Here is an 18,476-nt window from a genome sequence, read left to right as displayed (position 1 = left end):
CTAAGCCAGCAGCTAGTCCAGGAATTCCTTGTCCTTCAGCCCCACCTCCCCTCAGCAGAAGGGGGTCGTGGGGCCGTTTCGAGGACGCAGTGGTGGTGGACAGGTGAGTGAGAGGCAGGGCGGGGCGGGGGAGCTGGTGTAGAAGGAGGGGGTTTTGAAAGGCCGGAGCAGGGGGAGGCCTGCAGCCCCTCCTGCCCGGGGCTTCTTCTGGCCTTGGTGTCCCAAGTGGGTGGGTGGGTGCTTACAGCAAACACCGCAGTCTTCAAATTATGTTCTGCAGGTTCAACACTCAGAGGAAACGTCTCATTCCTACCATGTGAAAACTGAGCTGGTAATGAATATTCTAGAAAACACTTCGTGCAGACAGGGCCACACCTTAAGGGAACAAACCTTGTTGCACAGGGGCAGGCAAGCTGTGGGGGGGCTGGGAAGGGGGCTTTCCCCAAGCAGGGTTTGAGAATTCCCAGGCGCACGCCCTGTGGTCAGGTCAGCTTCCCTGGCAGCAAGAGGTCACCCCAAGATTTGCTCATCAGAAATGACTGACTGAGCCTCACAGCTTTAGGTCAGTATTTGATTTTTAACTTTAATGTGCAAATAAATAGAAAAGGAAAACTACATTCAAAACAGCTGCAAAGGAAGTACAAGCCCCAGAACAGAAATTTCTTCAAAAACCGAAGAGATGCTCCCTAGAAGCATGCAGGGTGGGGGCTCGGTGGGGTTTGGCCTGCACCCCAGGCCTGGGCGCAGCCACAGGTGGGGGGCTGCGGGCTCCTGAGGCTGCTGGGAGGGTCTGGTTCAGGAATTCTGGTGGGTGTCCTTCTTATAAAACAAGGATGCGTACAAAGTGCGTGAATTACACTTGAGAAAACACGGGCGAGGAGACACCCGGGCGGGACGGGTTGGCCTGGAAATTGCCCGGGCCTGGAGTCTAAGGCTTCGCAAACCTAGAGTTCCACAGGTAACTTCTAGAGTTTCCGGAACCTTGGGTCTGGCACAGCTCAGCTGCAGGAAGGCAAGCGCTGCGGCTGGAGGCGGCGGCTGCACAGGGGTGCTACCGGGCTCACGTGTCGGGGGAGCCCACCTGTGTCTGATGGTGCCAGGGGCCTGGCCAGAGCGTCTCATGGTTCAAAGGGCTGGTCCCTGGCCTGAACTACTTGGCATTCTTGGCACAGAAAGCCCTCCGCCCCTCACACCCATGCCCACTCCGGGGTGGCGGCCGCAGGAATGGAGGCGCTGGGGTGGGTGGGCGTAATTCCACAAGGAGGGCAGTCACCCCCACAGAAGCTGTGGCACTTGGCCGCTGCAGAAGTTACAACCACTATGAGCAGAGAGGAATAAATAGCTGTGTGCATATATATACTTCTAGAATGTCCATCTTAGGTACAAAGCGCACCCCAGGGCCCTCCCAGGGAGGGGGCACTCGAGCTCAGCGGATGCGCCAGGAGGGGCCCCCTCCCCTTAGGGCACAGAGTGCAGCTGCTGGGCCAACACAGGGTTCGAGCCTCTTTTCCCACCCGACTCCACATCTGGACATCCAAGTGGGACCCCAAGAGCCGAGGGGGCTCTTCTCATTTTCAAAGTGGTGGAGGACCCCCAGCGCCGGCTGGGCCAAGCCGATGCCCAAACCGTCAGATGCAGGTGTCCAGCTTGGGGAATGTTTCTAGAAGCTCTCAGAGCCCCTCGGGAAGGACACGCTTTTCAAGCAAGTCCACCCAGGCCCAACTCCTCAGGGGCCCAGGGGTTCTCAAAGGCTGCTCCCTCCCAAACGTGAGATCTGGCGCGGCTCTTCGCCGACGTTCACCGCGTGCAGAAAAGGACTGTGGCCCCAGGCCTGGGGGTTTGGCACGCATGACAGGAGTGGCCCCGCAGGCGTGTGAACGTGCTCACTTGTGCCTTGGCCAGTGCACGGATCCTCCCCGCGCCAGCGGGGACTAAACCCCTAGAGTTCAAGTGCGAGGGGTTCAGGTTTGGCACAGGACGGGCCCAAAGGAAGTGGGGAAGCCAAGAGGGATGATGGCGCGGAGCCGAGAACCACTGCCACCCGCCCTTCTCCGGAGCTCAGCCCATAGCAGCAAGGCTGGGGGACGCTCTGCGCCCCTCACGTTGCTCATGAAAACACCCGAGGGACACGCAGGCCGAGGAAGCGCACGCACTGCGAGGCGCCCACGCGGGGGCGTCAGGGTGAGGCCGGGCGGCGGCTGTACTGCACGTGGTAGCGGTTCACGGGCAGGCCGTGCACGCGCACCGTCTCGCAGAGCGTCTTGCAGGGCACCATGTCCTCGTCCTCCTCGCCCATCAGCCAGTCCTGCACCAGGCTGGCCGCCTCCACCGTCACGTTGTCCTCCAGCCAGCGGCTGTGCCACTCCTCAAAGTGCTGATGGTGGCGCAGGAGGACCAGGGGCTGCACCTGCAGGTGGAGGGGAGCAATGAGCACGGCCCAGGCGCCCCGGAGCCCAGCACCCGCCCCAGAGCGCCGTGGACCTGACACGGGGCCCACGCACCCCAGAGCGCCATGGACCTGACACGGGGCCCACACGCCCCAGAGGGCCATGGATCTGACTTCAGGGGCCCACACACCCCACAAGGCCATGGCTTAGATCTCATGGGCCCAGGCACCCCAGAAGGCCACAGATCAGATTTCAGGGGCCCACATACCCCAGAGGGCCATGGATCAGATCTCAGGGGCCCACACACCCCAGACTGCCATGGAGTGCATCTTGGGGGCCCAGGCACCCCAAAGGGCCATGGGCTGGATCTCGGGGTCCCAGCTCCCCCCCGACAGCTGTGGGCTGGCCAGGCCCCGGGGCTCGGGCAGGGAAGGACACCTGCTTGGCCCGGCACAGGGTCCCTCGGCGGTACATGTAGTCCTCAGAGTTCACGATAAACAGCATTTTGTGGGTGCTGAGCTTGAAGCGGCAGTCCACGTTGCAGGCGCTCTCCACCCCGACCAGCCGCCTCCAGGAACTCTTGGCCTCGCCGCGGAGCGCACGCACCTGCTCACACTGCCACCGGCGGAACTTCTTGAGGTTCCTGGGGGCGAGAGGAGGATCCGCAGGCTAGGAGGCCCCAGAGCCCAGAGACACCGGGAGGACGCCTGACCTTCCAGGGTTGGAGAAATGCAAACCGAGGCAATGGGAACCACCGCCTGACCCCGTGGCTCCCATCTGAACTCAAACCCAGGCACGCTGGGCGCCGGTGACAGTGGGAGAGGCCCCCCCGGGGCCCAGGGCCCTCTCACCTCTGCAGGAACACGGGCTTCAGGAGGAAGCCCTCGGTGGGCGAGCTGGAGGTGCCCTCCGTTCCCACGTACTGCTCCACGTACCGAGCCAAGTGCTGGGGGGACAGACGGAGAGACGGCCCATGGCATCAGCGGCTCCTGGGGCCTTCATCTGCATCCCTCCCGAAGCTCCGGGTGGACCCAGATGCGTGCTGGAGGCCAGCAGATGGCAGCGCCCAGGGCTCAGCTGGGGTGGGGCAGGTACACCCAGGCTGTGATTCAGATGGTGTGTGGAGCTTCACGCTTAAGTGGGTAAATCCCTGCTGTGTAACTGCTTCACCGTACCCGCCACGTGATAAGTTCGCACAGGGAACGGGAGGCCCCCGACAGGGAGAGAGCGGGGCCCGGGGGATGGGTGGACGGGCAGGGGTACTGGGACACAGGCAGCGGGTAAGAAGAGGGGAGACAGGTGGGCTCACGGGGCAGCAGGCCCAGGACGGGCGCGGCCTGCAGCGCCCAAGAGACGCTTCATTGGCTCACCGCCCTGTAAGGCAGGGTCTTCCAGACTCAAGCTTAACCAATGCGCACTTGCTGGAAACTTCTGGAAGGGGTAGCATGTGTAGGCCCCCACCCTCACTTATTATGGAAAGTGTGTCCTGTGAAGGATGCTGGGAGGGGCGTCCTGGTGGCTGCGGTGGGCGGCGTCCCCAGCTCTGTGAAGGCAGCTGGAGGCTTCCAGGCCTTGTTTCCTGGCTCAAGGGCACCAAGGGGAAGGTGTATGTCAGTGTGGGTCAGGAGAGCTTCCTCCTGGTGATGCGGGACACCCAGAGCTTTGAGCTTCAGGCACCAGGCGTGCAACAGTCATAGACCACGGGGTCTGAGTGACCGGGCTCGTCACGGGCACCCTGGAGATGGCCTGGCACCAGCACGAGGTGGGAGGAGCCAGGGTTTCGGTAGAGGCCAGACTGGCTCCCACGTGGCCCTCCTGTCCTGGGACACAGCCCTGGTCTCTGAGGGAACACCTAGAGAGCCCGCCTCCTCTTGGGGCTCCGTGGCCAGTGTTCAGCCAGCACAGAGGCACCCTGGTGGACGTTCTGTGGCCCGTGGGTGGCCTGAGTGTGCACAGGCTCCTGGGGTGGGAGCTGTACAACGGACGCTGCCTGTGGCTGCCCTTGGTCCCCGAGGTGTGCGCGAGGCTCTGAGTGCAGGGCTGTGGTCCTCACCTGGACCTCCACAGGGTCCTCCGTCTGGGCTTCCTCGGTGTCCAGGAGCTCAATGGTCATGATCACTTGCCCTTTGCGCTGGAGGAACATTACCTGGGGGAGGGAGGGGGGACAAACAGCCTAAAGCTGCGAGAACAGCCCAGGCTGGCACAGGATGAGCACATCAATGGCACATCAATGCCCCCGCTTCCCCAGGCTCCAAGCCTCAATCCTTCCCTGAGGGACCACTGCTGGGTGGCCACTTCACCAGCCCTGGGTGCCTCTGGGGCTGGGGTCACACCCAGAGGCCCCGGGAAAGCCGCACAGGGCGCTGGGCTCCTGTGGTGGGTGCCTCCTCTCCCCATGGCCAGCCTCATGTGGGGCGGAGCCTGGCCGGCCGCTCACCTTGAAGCAGTTCTCGTCGGCCATGCACCGCTCGGCCTTCCACTGGTAGCTGGTCTCCCGGGCGGCACGGACACAGCGGGAGGACAGGTTCCCGCCAGCGGCGCCCCGCTTCTTCTCGTTCAGGTAGAGCTCCACCACCTTCAGACAGACGTCGTCACTCACAAGGTGGTGCAGCTGCGGGCGGAAGAGCTGGTTGGTGCCAGGCGTGTGCCCCCCAGAAGCGGGGAGGCATAGCCCCCACCTCACTCAGAGGGGTCGTGGCAAAGTCCACGAGGTAGGGGGTGAAGGTCAGTGTCCAACAGGCTGTGCAGGGCGACCTCCATGCCAGGTGCGGACCAGACCAAACGAGCCTAAGCTACACAAACCAAACCAGACTAGAGCAAACTAAGTCAAAGCAAACCAGACTAGACCAGAGAAAAAGCCAACCAAAGCCTACCAAATCACAGCAGACCAGCAGGCTCTGCCTGGGTATGAGAAATGTACAGAACTGTGCCCAAGTGGGTGTGATCACTGAAAACCACTGTGACGGCAAATGGCCATCCTTCCCCGACATGCAGTCACTGGGCTTCCCTGGGCTCACTGCTAAAGAAGCCGCCTGCCAACGCAGGAGACGCAGGTTTGATCCCTGGGTTGGGAAGAGCACCTGGAGAAAGAGACGGCAATCCACTGCAGGACTCCTGTCTGGGAAATCCCAAGGACAGAGGAGCCTGGTGGGCTACAGTCCACGGGGTCACAAAGAGTAGGACACGACTTAGCGACTAAACAACAGCAACAATGTTCAGTTACAAACATGATTCCTTTAATACCTATAAACGTACTTAAAACCTTTAAGTTTATGAAGAGACAAGTACTGACAATAGCTGAGGCTGCAGGGTCAAACAGAGCTGAGTCGTCTCTCTGTGCACTGAGCTGCATCCCAGACAGGCCAGAGACACATTAACACACCCTTCGCTACTCAAATGTTACTGACTGGAAAAGTTTCAGTATCACTTACATAGCAAATTGCCAGCCACAAGTGTTAGTTTCTGCAAAAGTCCCCTGGTCAGTGATGAGTTTAAAATGTTTCTAGTGCCTGCATCTGAGAGGCAGAGCAATGACCTGATTCTTCCCTCCACTTTTTTCCCACTTTACAATGAACAACCTCACTTGACAACCAGGAAACCAAAGTCACAGTAAACAAGTGTTCCCCAAGCAGGACCCACGCTGGACTCGCCTGGGCTTTTGCTGCTTATATCATGTGACCAATCTCCTCTGGCTGACGTTCAGCTGTGGGTGATGCTGAGGCACATCATGGCCAGTCCCCTCAGAAGTGAGCTAAGGCTCTTTCAGTTCAGTTCAGTTGCTCAGTCGTGTCCGACTCTTTGCGACCCCACGAATCACAGCATGCCAGGCCTCCCTGTCCATCACCAACTCCCGGAGTTCACTCAAACTCATGGCCATCGAGTCAGTGATGCCATCCAGCCATCTCATTCTCTGTCGTCCCCTTCTCCTCCCGCCCCCAATCCCTCCCAGCATCAGAGACTTTTCCATGAGTCAACTCATCGCATGAGGTGGCCAAAGTATTGGAGCTCCAGCTTTAGCATCAGTCCTTCCAATGAACACCCAGGACTGATCTCCTTTAGAATGGACTGGTTGGATCTCCTTGCAGTCCAAGGGACTCTCAAGAGTCTTCTCCAACACCACAGTTCAAAAGCATCAATTCTTCGGCGCTCAGCTTTCTTCACAGTCCAACTCTCACATCCATACATGACCACTGGAAAAACCATAGCCTTGACTAGACAGACCTTTGTTGGCAAAGTAATGTCTCTGCTTTTTAATATGCTATCTAGGTTGATCATAACTTTCCTTCACAGGTTGCTAAACTCCCCTCATGAAAGATTTGTCAATAGGAGCGCTGACATCTCGCACACACCCGTGTCCAGGGCAGCACTGATCACCACTGCCAAAAGGTAGACGCAACCCAAGTGTCCACCGATGGAGGAATGGAAGCACAGAATGCACTCCATCCAAAAATAAAATGAAACGCCACTTGGGCATAAAAACGAAAGGGACTTCCTGCATTGGGACTTCCCTGGTGGTCCAGTGGTTAACAATCTGCCTTGCAATGCAGGGGACGTGGGTTTGATCCCTTGTTGGGGAACTAAGATCACACATGCCTCAGAGCAACTGAGCCCACGCACCACAACTAGGGAGCCCAGGAGACTCAGTGAAGATCCTGTGTACAACCACGACCCAATGCAGCCAGATTAATATTTAAAAAACTGCACTGCCACATGCTACAACGTGCATGAAGCTTGAAAACAATGCTGAGTCAAAGAAGCTGGACGCCAAAGGCCACCGTGCTTCCTGAGTCCGTCTATGTGAACTGTCCACACAGGCACATCCCCAGAGACAGAGGAGGGCTGGGAGAGGAAGGATGGGGAGTGACTGCTAGTGGGGAGGGGGCTTCCCTGGGGGATGCCGGGAATGTTCTAGAGCTGGGCAGGTAACAATGGCACATTACAGATATACTAAGTTCCATTGAAAGGTTCACTTAAGAATGGTGGATTTTCATTACACGAATTCTACCTTAACTGAGAATGAAGAAAGCTGCCACGGGGCCACCACAGCACAGGGTGAGGTAAGGGCCCGCGGGGCCGCCTCCTCACCTGCCGGGCGATGCTCTGCACCAGCTTGTCCATGGTGAAGCCCACGTAGGCATGGATAGTGAACATCTCACGCAGCGTGTCCTCGTACTGTGTGGGGTCAATGCTACCCTCCAGCAGGCTCCGCACCATGTCCAGGAAGGCCGGGTAGTACTCCTCCAGCTCCACTTCACCTGCGGGCGGCACGCTGGTCACCGCGGGTGTGGCCCACACACGGCTGCCGCGGGGAGGACAGATGCACACGGGCGGCCCCTGCCCCCACCTCCTGCCCCAGGCTCCCTCAGGGCAGCCGTCTCCCCTCCCAGTGCCTGGAGGGCCTGGGGCTCACTCGGCTGCTTCAGCCGCAGCTCCATGGCGGGGTCGTTGCCCTTCTCACGGCGGCCCTCGCACAGCAGCTTCTCCCTCTCCTTCTCCGCACGGTACTCCAGCAGCTGCTTCTGCGCCTGGCGGTAGATCTTCAGCAGCCTGGAGCACAGGGTCTGATGGAGCCGCAGGAAGAAGTACCAGTTGTTGTTGGCGAAGAAGAGGCTGTAGACGTCATCCAGGGGCTTGTGCTGTGGAAGCTGCGGCTCCGGGGCCGGCGCCTCGCCCGCGGCCCCCTTCTCCTCTGGGGGGCTGCTCTGCGGCCCGGGCGCTGGCTTCTTCCGGTCGCCGCCAGGGTCTGCAGCCTGCCCCTGGGGGCTGGCCCGGCCCTCATCCGCGGAGTCCTCGGACACGCCCAGGTCCAGCTGCTGGGAGAAGAAGAGGCTGGGCACGAACTGGTGCACCAGCTGGTGGATGGTGCCCTGGTCCTCCTTCTGGATGGCTGGCTGCCGCTTCACGTAGTAGCTGATGAGGGCGGCCGCGTCCTCCAGGATCTGCCTGTCCTCGTACACGAAGATGAGGTGTGGCTCGCTGCAGGGGGCGCTGCGGCCCTCCGAGTGCTGCTCCTGGTGCTGGGGAGACAGGGCAGCCACTGGAACAGGAGTGACCCGTGAGGAGAAACCCCGGTCGGGGACCAAAAGGAGGCCACACTCCCCCACAAGGCCTCCAACAGTGCCGAGACTGGGGAATGAGGGCAGCACTATCTTTCTTCCAGCTGCCCCAGGCTGCCAGGGGGTGAGGAAGGCTCAGCGCAGCACGGGCCTCTGCCACCGTCATTCATGCACACTCAGCCAGACCCTGCAAGACCTGCGACTGGTCCCACTGCAGTTCCTCCCCCTCCAGCCCTGCCCGCCTGGCTGACACCAGCCTCACGTCTCCCGCCACCAGCCATTCCCCACCTGCCACGAGCCCCTCCATGGTGCTCCCGTTACCTGGCGCCAGCACAGGCCACCCCCTGCTCGTCCCCGTCTACCAGCCCACTCCACAACTCCCCGCACGGAGTCGAGAGCCACACAGGAGCTCCAGCAGCCCGAGCTGCCCCCCACCCCCGCCCCAGGCCTTCGCGCACGACGCAGGAGGGGACCCGGGCCCTGGCAGGCCACCCCGCACTCCTCTGATGCTGCGGGGGTGCTGAGCTTGTCCTGCTGTGCAAAGACCTTCACACGTGCCTTGGCTCTTTCTCCCTGGAAAACTCCATCCTTAGGCTCACCCTTCCCTGCTACTTTTGTCCAGTCAACCACTCTCCTTCCAGCAAACCCGAACACAGCCTCAGCTCCGCACAGCCTTGCGCAGGCTGCCCCACACCACGCTTGCTCCTGGTGACGCTGGTCCCCTGCAGGAGACGGCGGAGGCAGGCACACCAGGTCCCGGGAAGACGCGAGCGTGGATGCTGTCCCTGTGAGCGGGGAGCGCCCGAGGTCAGGACGCGCCCTCCCTGGCCTTCTCAACAGTGGCCCTGAGGAACGAGGGCCCGACGGGAAAGAGGGGCGGCGCCTCTCAGGCTGCCCCTGGCCAGGGGCTCCACTTTCTGGAACGGGCAGCTCATGTGCTCCCTTCTCCACTGCGAAACCTGCAGCATCCCGAGGCCTCCTTCCCTCCTCACTGGCGGGACGGGTGGAGTCTGAGTGGGTCCCGGCAGGCAGAGGTGGGGTACGGGTGCTGCAGCTCAGCCCTACTCCTGGCTCTTTAGTGTGACCTTCATCCTACTGCTTCCTGAGTCCCCACCTTGCGTATGTCATAAACGCCCTTCAAAATCTCCTGAGCAAGTTCTGGAGCTCGTAACACACTGTCCTCTGTGAGCCATGTGACAGAAGGGTCTTCCTGCCCTAAGCACCAAGGAGCCGCACACGCAGTGCTCACCAGGCCCTGGTCCTTCTCCCTCAGACCCCAGGGAAGGCCCTGCGGACTCTGCTAATGGCAGCAGGGTGGAAGTGGCTGCGCCACCGATTCTGGGGTGGGGGTGGGAGCCTCAGGCCTCAAGCATCTGCAGCCTGAAGTGCAGAGGCCAGATCACAGGGTGGACCTTGGGGCTGAGCGCTGGGTGCCGAGGCCGGGAGGCAGGCAGGAGGGCGGGTGGTCTGGGGCCAGTACCCTCAGGGGTCTCCACGGACATGTGGAGGAACACGAGCTCTGGGCAGGATAAGCCTCCCAGCGGGGCCGCTCGAGAGCCTGGAGGTAAGACGAGGCCCCACCGCTCGGTGCGGAAGAGAGGAGAGGAAGTGAGCTGGCCAGGGGGGGCGCTCGGTCAGTGACGCTGCTCCCTGACCTGGGCTCTACCACAGAGCAGCGGCCCCCCCTTCCCCGACAGCCAACGCCCAGTGAGCTCCCTCCCGCCAGGATTCCTGCCTCAGGCTCCCGCTAGTAACTCTCTCCCCGCAGGCATTGTTCAAAGCCTACCTTCTCGAGCACAGGGCCTGGCCGGCCTCACTTCAGGCCCTGTGAGCCGGACCACACCAAAGCCGGGCAGGGCACTAAGAGGGCAGTGTGGTGGCGGCAGGTGGCACCCTCATCTGCTGTGGCCGGCCTGGGCACGGGGCCAGCTCCTGTGCCTGTTTCCCCACGGCCAGAACTTGGACAATAACGGTACCATACAGTAAGACCTACAGTAAGGCTCGGATGGGACCCTCCTCCCGAAGGTGGTAACACGGTGAGGCCCACGGCAGGCAGCAGCAAAGGAAAGCTGCCAGCCCCAGTCGCCTGAAGGGAGGTGCGGGGAGGGGGCGGGGAGTGGAGGACTCAGCCCTCCGCTGACGAGGCAGGGTGCCCCCTGCACGCAGCCCCGAGGGCCAGCCACGGGGCCTCACCTCGTCATAGACGCTCTCGATCTCGTTGAGCAGGCTCTTGGAGCGGAGGGCCTTGGTGTCGTTCTGCTTGAAGTTCACAGCCTGGTGGTCCAGGGACTTGAGATACGCTTTCTCATACTGCTCCCGCCAGATCTTGTTGAAGCCCTGCTGGGCCTCCCGCCACTCCTCCTCCTTGGCCTTCAGCCTGTGGGGGGGAGCAGGCTCAGCACACGACAGCCCGGCGCATCTGTCTTCCACCCCAGACCCACAGACCCATTCCAAGCCCGGATGGCCTTCTCCAGGCACGCGGGGTGGGCTCTGGGCTGGCTGCAGGGACCTTGCTATAGTCAGTTTTATGGTTACTCAAACATCACCGTCCTGAAGCTCCTCCCTGTCCTGGCCCACAGCACTGACTGCACACACTCTGTGCGGCTGCTGGCTCGACTGCTGGGCTCCCCTGCTAGATTGGATGGACCGTGTCGGGCTCACTCTCGTCTGCAGCCCCAGCACTGGGCATGGCACCCAGCTCAGGGCAGCCACTTAACCAATAACTGTTCACAGCACAGGGAGGGTCCCAAAATGTATAATTAAATAAAAGGCAAGCCATGATACAGGATGGCCCTGTTTGTGCTTTAAGATAATTACTCTTCACGTTTAGGTATGATCACGTGCAGAGTGGAATGTTTGAAAAGGACAAGAATAATCGCTAACAGCTGTACTTTCCTCTTGGGGATGGAACAGGGAGAGAAAGGAAGACCAAAAAACACAATCAACCAGCCTGAGTCCCCAAAGTGGGGAAGTCACGATTACACCTGCGACAAACAGCAGTAATGAGCCCCTAGGCGGTGCGGTGAGGAGCGTGAGGGCACCTTTTTAGGACGACGGGGACGGCGGTGACAGGGTTCTTCTTGAGGCTCTCGATGATCTCTGGGGCCTTGTCGCCGTAAATGCGGTGGATGGCGCGGCGCTGGATCACCTCCGACGTGCCCCCCAGACAGTCGTCCAGCCGGAACTTCTCCTGGTCTTCTGGCGCCATGCGGGACAGCTTCTTCTGGACACTCTCCAACACCCGGATCGTGGCCAGGTTGGTCTCTAGGACAACGTCTAACTATGGACAGGAAGGCAGAAAGAGGTCAGTGGGTCAGCTCATCCCCCAGGGATGAGCCCGGGCCAGCAGAAGGGAGGCTGGGACAGAGGTGGGGAAGGGGTGATGGATGCAGGACCAGGGGACTGCAGCAAGCATGGCTGGTTACAGATCCAGGCCTTGGTGCTACCTGGACCTCCCCACTGGCAGACCCATCTGAGGAGGGGGACAGGCCCTGGTCTGGCCCTCTTCACAGGCATCGAACGCACGTTGCCCTCATCAGTGAGGAAGGGATGCACAGTACACACAGTCTGCAGATGACTCCCCAGAGTATGTGCAGGGGAGGGGGAGCCAATCCCCAAAGTTACACACCACGTGACTGCTCCCATTCGGGACCGAGTGGACCAGCTGGAGGACAGGCTGGCGGCTGCTGAGATTTGGGAGGGGCTACACAGGAACAGCGGGACAGATCCTACTGGCGGGGGAACTGTTTGGTGTCTTGGCTGGTGGTGGGTACACAGACCTCCACAGGGGAGAGAATCCACAGAGCCAGACACACGTGCACAAGACAAACACTGAGGCACAAGACCTTCCCCGCTGCCCCCACCCCACACACACATGGACACAAGCGCAGCGAGGGAGATGTGAATAAGATCACAGGCCGGGTCAAGGCCCACACCCCAGCTGTGACACTGCCGCAGAGGTTTCCAAGCCACTCCCACTGGGGCAAAGGCACCTGGAGCACTCTGCCATTTTTTAAGCTGCATGTGAATCTACAATGATCTCAGTATAAAATCTGTTACAAAAGTTAACTTAAGTGACCCTAGCTGTACTTAATGAAATACATGCACACTTTAAAAAAAGAAAAAAAGCAGCATCGCAGAGCCAGCCTGGAGGCCAGCAAGGCAGAGAAGGGAGGCTTTTGGGAGCTGCGCACTGCTGGAAGGCGCTGGAATTGCCGACACCCCAGAGGAGACTGGACGGCTTCAGGAGGATGTGCATGCATCCCGCGGGGCAGAGGACACACAGAGCGGGCCGGAGGGAAGGCGGGGCCGAGGAGGGGGCCCCGGAGGGGGGCAGTGCCGCACGCACCTCGAAGCGCTCATCCTCACAGCGGTGCAGCTGCTCCTCGTAGGGCGTCTTCTTGGAGCTGACGAAGGTGGAGTCCTCAGACCAGGAGGGGAAGGACACCCAGGTGTCATTCAGCACCTGCGCCAAGAGGAAACGCCGTGACTGGAGAGACAGTGGCCCCATGGCCACAGGGCTTTATTGTGTGGTCCAGTGTAGAAGATCCAAGGATAAGGAACAATCCTGATTCTACAGGAAATTATGTTCGATCCCTGGGTCGGGAAGATCCCCTGGAGAAGGGAAAGGCTACCCACTTCAGTATTCTGGCCTGGAGAATTCCATGGACTATACGGTCCATGGGGTCACCAAGAGTGGGACACTACTGAGCAACTTTCACTTCACTTCAGTTCACTAATTTTGTTGTTGTTTTAGTTGCTAAATTGTGTCAGACTCTTTTGTGACTGTAGCCCACCAGGTTCCTCTCTATCCATGGGATTTGCTGGGCAAGAATACTGGAGTGGATTTCCATTTCCTCCTCCAGGGGATCTTCCTGGCCCAGGGACTGAACTCACATCTCCTGCATTGGCAGGTGGATTCTTTACCACTGAGCCACCAGGGAAGAGCAGATCATACTAATGGTAACATTAATTTAAAAGTAGCTTTAAGAGAAAATGTGACTTTGATCACATGAACAAATCTTACTACTTCGGGGTTGGGAAACTTTCTCTATAAAGGGCTCAGTCAGTCAGTTCAGTCACTCAGTTGTGTCCGACTCTTTGCGACCCCATGAACCACAGCACGCCAGGCCTCCCTGTCCATCACCAACTCCCGGAGTTCACTCAAACTCATGTCCATCGAGTCAGTGATGCCATCCAGCCACCTCATTCTCTGTCGTCCCCGTCTCCTCCTACCCTCAATTGCTCCCAGCATCAGAGTCTTTTCCAGTGAGTCAACTCGTCGCATGAGGTGGCCAAAGTATTGCAGTTTCAGCTTTAGCATAAGTCCTTCCAATGAACACCCAGGATTGATTTCCTCTAGAATGGACTGGTTGGATCTCCTTGCAGTCCAAGGGACTCTCAAGAGTCTTCTCCAGCACCACAGTTCAAAAGCATCAATTCTTCAGCAATCAGCTTTCTTCACAGTCCAACTCTCACATCCATACATGACCATGGGAAAAACCATAGCCTTGACTAGACGGACCTTGGTTGGCAAAGTAATGTCTCTGCTTTTTAATATGCTATCTAGGCTGGTCATAACTTTCCTTCTAAGGAGTAAGCATCTTTTAATTTCATGGCTGCAATCAGCATCCGCAGTGATTTTGGAGCCCAAAAAAATAAAGTCTGACATGGTTTCCACTGTTTCCCCATCTATTTTCCATGAAGTGATGGGACCAGATGCCATGATCTTAGTTTTCTGAATGTTGAGCTTCAAGCCAACCCTTTCACTCTCCTCTTTCACTTTCATCAAGAGGCCTTTGAGTTCCTCTTCACTTTCTGCCATAAGGGTGGTGTCATCTGCATATCTGAGGTTATTGATATTTCTCCCGGCAATCTTGATTCCAGCTTGTGCTTCTTCCAGCCCAGCGTTCCTCATGATGTACTCTGCATATAAGTTAAATAAGCAGGGTGACAATATACAACCTTGACGTACTCCTTTTCCTATTTGGAACCAGTCTGTTGTTCCATGTACAGTTCTGACTGTTGCTTCCTGACCTGCATACAGGATTCTCAAGAGGCAGGTCAGGTGGTCTGGTATTCCCATCTCTTGAAGAATTTTCCACAGTTTATTGTGATCCACACAGTCAAAGGCCTTGGCATGGTCAATGAAGCAGAAATAGATGTTTTTCTGGAACTCTCTTGCTTTCTCCATAATCCAGCGGATGTTGGCAATTTGATCTCTGGTGGCTCTGCCTTTTCTAAAACCTGCTTGAACATCTGGAAGTTCACGATTCACATATTGCTGAAGCCTGGCTTGGAGAATTTTGAGCATGACTTTACTAGCGTGTGAGATGAGTGCAATTGTGAGGTAGTCTGAGCATTCTTTGGCATTGCCTTTCTTTGGGATTGGAATGAAGATTGACCTTTTCCAGTCCTGTGGACATTGCTGAGTTTTCCAAATTTGCTGGCATATTGAGTGCAGCACTTTCACAGCATCATCACTCAGGATTTGAAATAGCTCAATTGGAATTCCATCACCTCCACTAGCTTTGTTCGTCGTGATGCTCTCTAAGGCCCACTTGACTTCACATTCCAAGATGTCTGGTTCCAGGTGAGTGATCACACCATTGTGATTATCTTCGTCGTGAAGATCTTTTTTGTACAGTTCTTCTGTGTATTCCTGCCACCTCTTCTTAATATCTTCTGCTTCTGTTAAGTCCATACCATTTCTGTCCTTTATCGAGCCCACCTTTGCATGAAATGTTCCCTTGATATCTCTAATTTTCTTGAAAAGATCTCTTGTTTTTCCTATTCTGTTGTTTTCCTCTATTTCTTTGCATTGATCGCTGAGGAAGGCTTTCTTCTCTCTCCTTGCTATTCTTTGGAACTCTGCATTCAGATGCTTGTATCTTTCCTTTTCTCCTTTACTTTTTGCTTCTCTTCTTTTCACAGCCATTTGTAAGGCCTCCTCAGACAGCCGTTTTGCTTTTTTGCATTTCTTTTCCATGGGGATGGTCTTGGTCCCTGTCTCCTGTACAATGTCACGAACTTCCGTCCAGAGTTCATCAGGCACTCTATCAGATCTAGACCCTTAAATCTATTTCTTACTTCCCCTGTATAATCATAAGGGATTTGATTTAGGTCATATCTGAATGGTCTAGTGGTTTTCCCTACTTTCTTCAATTTAAGTCTGAATTTGGCAATAAGGAGTTCATGATCTGAGCCACAGTCATCTCCTGGTCTTGTATAAAGGGCTAGGTAGCAAATATTTTAGGCTGTGCAGGTAACTGGGTCTGCTGGGTCTACAGCGGAAGAGGCTTTTATTGTGCTTCATGGATGTCACCTTTTTAAAGAGAGTGTGAAGGTCTGCAGCGACCCTGTACCGAGTGAGCCCGTCAGGCCGTTTCCCGCAGCCTCTCCTCACTCTGCGTCTCTGTGCCACATCTCGCTGACTCGTGCCGCACTGCAGACTTCTCTCGTCGTTACTGCACTTGTCATAGGGACCAGTGATCAGCAGCTCAGCGAAGGTGAAGAGGGTCAGCGTGTTTAGCGACATAAACTATTTCAAATCAAGGTATATACTGTTGTGGTTTTTCTTTTTCAATATAATACTATGCTTTTGAACTGTGGTGTTGGAGAAGACTCTTGAGAGTCCCCTGTACTGCAAGGAGATCCAAGCAGTCCATCCTAAAGGAAATCAGTCCTGAATATTCATTGGAAGGACTGATGCTGAAGCTGAAACTCCAATACTCTGGCCACCTGATGTGAAGAGCTGACTCATTTGAAAAGACCCTGATGTTGGAAAAGATTGAGGGCAGGAGGAGAAGGGGACGACAGAGGATGAGATGGTTGGATGGTATCACCGACTTAATGGACAAGAGTTTGGGCAAACTCTGGGAGTTGGTGATGGACAGGGAGGCCTGGCGTGCTGCGGTTCAAAGAGTCAGACACGACTGAGTGACTGAACTGAACTGATAGCACACTTAATATTACAGACCACAGTATAGCACAAACGTAACTTCCACATGTACTAGGAAACCCCAAAATTTATGTGACTGGCTTTATTGTGGTATTTGTTTTATTGCAGTGGTCTGGAACCAAACCCACAACATCTGCAAGGTAATGGGACTTCCCTGATAGCTCAGTGAATCTGCCTGCAAGACAGGAGATGTGCATTCAATCCTTGGTCAGGAAGCTCCCTTGGAAAAGGAAATAGCAGTATTCTTGCTTGGAAAATGCCATGGACAGAGGAGCCTGGTGGGCTATGGTCCATAGGGTCGCAAAGAGTCGGATACGACTGAGACACTGCATACGCGCTCACGCACCCACAGACGCCTGTACTCCACTCTGCCTTTGTTCTGATAAAGCAGCCGCAGGCAGTATGTAAACAAATGGGCCCATCTGTGTGCCAATAAGCTTTACTTACAAACACAGACTGTGAACCAGATTTGGTTCATGGGCCATGCTCTGCTGACTTTCAGACTACATATCCTGGAATATGCAGGCACTCTTGAATTCTGGAAATGCAGTAAGACTGTCCACTAACTTCAAAAAGCATCCAGTGGTCAAGCTAAAGAGAAAGTTGCTGAGGGCAGTGAACCTGGAACAGAGCGGGCTCACGGCAGAGATAAATCTCAGTCTAAAGGGTGGTGGAGTGAGCCAAAACCTGTGTGCTGGCAGCGTGTGCTCTGGGTCTTGCCAGAGCCACCAGCCGGGTAAGAGACCATCTTCTCTGCCTCGGCATTGTGTTTTGCTACATCCCAGGACCATCTACCACCCAGTGCCCGGGTGGATCAACACCCTTCCATCCATCCAGAACAGGGGGCACAGGCACCACATAAGCTGATGGAGCCCTAGGGACTCTACCTCTTTGCAGATAGCTGTCCTCCCACTGCACTTGGGCTGCTGGTAGGTTTTGGGGAGTGCCCGGTAGCTGGATCCGATGCGCTTGCACGAGGCATAGTCGATTTCCCGGCTTATTCCGTCCCCGGATCGGTCATTCATGGGTGGAGCAAAGGACAGCTCTTTCACCCCCAGGAAGGACTTGAACTGTGCAAAGAGTTCTGGAAATTTCCTTCAGAAACAAAGACAAATGGGATGGGTGGGGAGGAATTAATCAGGAGTTTGGATCAGCAGACACACTGCTATACATAAAACGGATGGACGACAGGGTCCTACTATACAACATTCAGTAATCTGCAATAACCCGTAATAGAAAAGAATCTGGTATAACTGAATCACTTTGCTGTACACCAGAAACTAACACAAGATTGTAAATCAACCACACTTCAGTTGAAAAAAAAGTCTAAGGACTTTCCTGGTGGTCCAGTGGTTGGTAGTCCACCTGCCAAAGCAGGGCATGTGGGTTTGATCCTTGTTCTGGGAAGATCCCACACCTTGCAGAGCAACTACTGAGCTCTTGAGCCCTAGAGCCCATGCTCTGCAACAAGAGAAGCCCAAGCACCGCAACTAGAGAGTAATCCCTACTTGCTACAACTAGAGAAAGCCTGTGCTCAGCAGTGAAGACCCAGAACAGCCCCTAAAACATTAAGAAAAAAAGAAAGACAAATGATAAGTCAGCCTCCTGAGGGCCTTCTGAGAATGATCCAGAGATATCAGAATGGCTTCGTGTTGATGCAGGTAGTTAATAATGGTCAGAATCAACTTCAGAAAGGAGGGGTGAGAGGCAGAACTAGCATCCAACGTGGTAAAGTAATCCTGTGTATGACTGTCCCATGCCCCCCGCATCCCTCTGTCACCAACCAGGCCCCACCACTCGCGGGAAGTCCTTGATACACCCAAGATAAGACTGACCCAGGCTGGCAGAAGCTGGAGTCAGCAATGTTCCTTGACTGGAAGGAGCTGAGCACCAGGCCAGGGGCGGGCAAACCAGTCAACCTGCCCAGGCCTATCTCTAGACAGTTTCACTAGTGGACGGTCACATCCATTTGCTTAGTATTTCCTTGTGCATATATTTGCTTGTGGTTGATGGTGTCAGAAGCTGGGTGGTCGTGACCCTTGGTCCTTGAGAGAAAAAGTTGCTTCCCTCCTC

General features: G+C 56.4%; 1 protein-coding gene across 3 annotated transcripts in view; it reads right to left on the bottom strand.

Moving 5' to 3' along the window:
* Positions 1–563: 563 nt before the first annotated feature.
* The window catches only part of SIN3B (SIN3 transcription regulator family member B), a 48,435-nt gene continuing 30,522 nt past the window's right edge, over positions 564–18,476 (bottom strand). For 2 of the 3 annotated variants that reach the window (XM_088839143.1, XM_055429228.2), the window contains 11 exons: positions 17,291–17,498; positions 12,792–12,908; positions 11,485–11,723; positions 10,637–10,820; positions 7,798–8,404; positions 7,473–7,642; positions 4,825–4,998; positions 4,441–4,533; positions 3,239–3,333; positions 2,826–3,030; positions 564–2,407 (listed from right to left, as the gene is read on the bottom strand). In XM_088839143.1, coding sequence (XP_088695269.1) covers positions 2,177–2,407; positions 2,826–3,030; positions 3,239–3,333; positions 4,441–4,533; positions 4,825–4,998; positions 7,473–7,642; positions 7,798–8,404; positions 10,637–10,820; positions 11,485–11,723; positions 12,792–12,908; positions 17,291–17,498 — 2,323 coding nt within the window. In that variant the 3' untranslated portion in view covers positions 564–2,176. Of the gene's footprint in view, positions 2,408–2,825; positions 3,031–3,238; positions 3,334–4,440; positions 4,534–4,824; positions 4,999–7,472; positions 7,643–7,797; positions 8,405–10,636; positions 10,821–11,484; positions 11,724–12,791; positions 12,909–16,166; positions 16,176–16,910; positions 16,995–17,290; positions 17,499–18,476 lie in introns of all 3 variants that reach the window. The other variant, XM_088839144.1, reaches the window with a different exon arrangement.

This window comes from Moschus berezovskii, chromosome 8 (assembly GCF_049115385.1).
Source record: "Moschus berezovskii isolate FMDL1 chromosome 8, NW_MosBer_1.0, whole genome shotgun sequence".
NCBI lineage: Eukaryota > Metazoa > Chordata > Mammalia > Artiodactyla > Moschidae > Moschus > Moschus berezovskii.
The sequence above is the reverse complement of the archived record's forward strand: the minus strand, read 5'-3'. Positions and strand labels throughout refer to the sequence as shown.